Source organism: Leptonychotes weddellii, unplaced genomic scaffold (genome assembly GCF_054177405.1).
Source record: "Leptonychotes weddellii isolate Sample4059 unplaced genomic scaffold, ASM5417740v2 HiC_scaffold_27137, whole genome shotgun sequence".
Taxonomy (NCBI): Eukaryota; Metazoa; Chordata; class Mammalia; order Carnivora; family Phocidae; genus Leptonychotes; species Leptonychotes weddellii.
In genome coordinates this window covers 1-1,860 of record NW_027864572.1, presented here as the reverse complement: position 1 = coordinate 1,860, position 1,860 = coordinate 1, and the positions used below count along the sequence as shown (strand labels likewise).

The following is a 1,860-nucleotide window of genomic DNA, read 5'->3' as shown; positions in this document are numbered from 1 at the left end:
TGGGCCTGGCCTGAAGGCCTCTCTCCCTTCAGGAGCAGAACAACCCCAACACGGAGTTCTACATGAAGAACCTGGTGCTGACCACACTGAACCTCTTCTTTGCGGGCACTGAGACGGTCAGCACAACCCTGCGGTACGGCTTCCTGCTGCTCATGAAGCACCCAGAGGTGGAGGGTAAGACTGTGGGGGCGGGGCAGTGAAGTGGTGGCCACAGACCCTCACACTTCCTCTGAGCCCACTGCAATGTCCCCACATTTCCCAGATGTCTGGAACCTCAGACATACCCTGTTATCCAGATGCTAGGTGATATTCTGCTGATAAGCACCAGCTGAGTTTCACTGGCTGTTAAAATCCTGAAATATCTGAACGGATGGGTAAATAGCTCCTGTGCTGAGTCACAGCTCCCATGCTGAGACCAGGTGAATAGGACACTGCACCAACAATGCTTATGGTCAAGGTCTGTTTTGAATGATCTACGTCCATATCACACATGGATGTACATATTTGGACTATCATCTCCACCCTGAGACCCCTAGATACCTAAACACTTTCCTCCTCCCACAGCCAAGGTCCATGAGGAGATTGACCGGGTGATTGGCAAGAACCGTCAGCCCAAGTTTGAGGACCGGGCCAAGATGCCCTACACAGAGGCGGTGATCCATGAGATCCAAAGATTTGGAGACATGATCCCCATGGGCCTGGCCCGCAGAGTCACCAAGGACACCAAGTTTCGAGAGTTCCTCCTCCCCAAGGTACTTTCCTGCCCCACCTAAGGGGACCTCCAACCTGCTCCCTGTGACCCAGCACCCCATTCCCCTTAGAAGCTTCCCAGCCCCTGTCCCACTGCCTCAATCAAACACTTCCCCAACCACCATGACCCTTCAACCTTCCCACTCAGAGATTCTTGAATCCAGTATCTCCCCAGAGCTCTTGCTGCAGGGATTATGAACCCCATGTCCCCAAACGTCCTCTCTCAAAAGACATGAACTTCATTTCTAGACCTCCTCCCTCAAGGACACGAGGCTCGTGTCTCCCAAAACATCCCGCCTAGGAGACATAAACCCAATGTTTTTCAAACTTCCTGTCTCTGGAAGCATGAACCCCCATGTCCTCTCAACCTCCTGCCTTGGGAGACATGAACTGCACATCCCCTACACCTTCTGTCCTAAGAGACACAGAACCTGTGTTCTTCAAACTTCCCTTCTCAGGAGACGTAAACCCCATGTCTGCATAGCTTCCTGTCTCAGAGACCTGAATCTCCTGTCTCCCAAAGCTCCTCCCTAAGAGGACCCACACTCCTCCCACACCTCCCATTTCTCATCACCTAGGGCATCCCAATCGTCCCTCCAAGCTCCATGCATTTTCAGCATACTCTACCCCCACTCCACCTTATCAAATACCCCTTCTCCTCCTCACCAGGGCACTGAAGTGTTCCCTATGCTGGGCTCCGTGCTGAGAGACCCCAAGTTCTTCTCCAACCCCCGAGACTTCCACCCCCAGCACTTCCTGGATGAGAATGGGCAGTTTAAGAAGAGTGATGCTTTTGTGCCCTTCTCCATTGGTAAGAGACCACTGTCTGCTGCCAAGTCACCACTCCCACCAACAGGGGCTCCTTCATCCCAGCTCTCTTCTCTAAGGTGTAGCCTGGTGTCTTTCTCCAGCTTGGAAGTCCCTCTCATGATCTACCTTGGAACCCCTCAGCTGCAACCCCCATAACGACTTGAGCTTAAGCAGAAGGATAAGGATGATCACCCCTGTTTCAGAGATGGGGAAAATCAAAGCCCTTAGTGAGTCAGACATTTGTCCAAAGTCATTTAAATTCTTTAGATTCCTCAGTTGGAGGTGAGGGCCCAGCAGCCA

At 52.3% G+C, this 1,860-nt stretch overlaps 1 protein-coding gene across 1 annotated transcript; it reads left to right on the top strand.

Moving 5' to 3' along the window:
* Positions 1 to 31: 31 nt before the first annotated feature.
* Positions 32 to 1,734, top strand: LOC145718985 (cytochrome P450 2A13-like). The gene is made up of 3 exons (XM_081810499.1): positions 32 to 174; positions 565 to 752; positions 1,420 to 1,734. The coding sequence occupies exons 1-3, from the start codon at positions 63 to 65 to the stop codon at positions 1,714 to 1,716; spliced, it is 597 nt and encodes a 198-aa protein (XP_081666625.1). The 5' UTR covers positions 32 to 62; the 3' UTR covers positions 1,717 to 1,734.
* The last annotated feature ends 126 nt before the right edge of the window (positions 1,735 to 1,860 follow it).

What these genes read in the sequence shown, in the direction of transcription:
- LOC145718985 (XM_081810499.1), top strand. Translation starts at nt 63, where the DNA reads ATGAAGAACCTGGTGCTGACCACACTGAACCTCTTCTTTGCGGGCACT. An exon ending in GAAGCACCCAGAGGTGGAGG is followed by an intron (nt 175 to 564) that starts GTAAGACTGTGG and finishes CTCCTCCCACAG; the next exon opens with CCAAGGTCCATGAGGAGATT. An exon ending in GAGAGTTCCTCCTCCCCAAG is followed by an intron (nt 753 to 1,419) that starts GTACTTTCCTGC and finishes CCTCCTCACCAG; the next exon opens with GGCACTGAAGTGTTCCCTAT.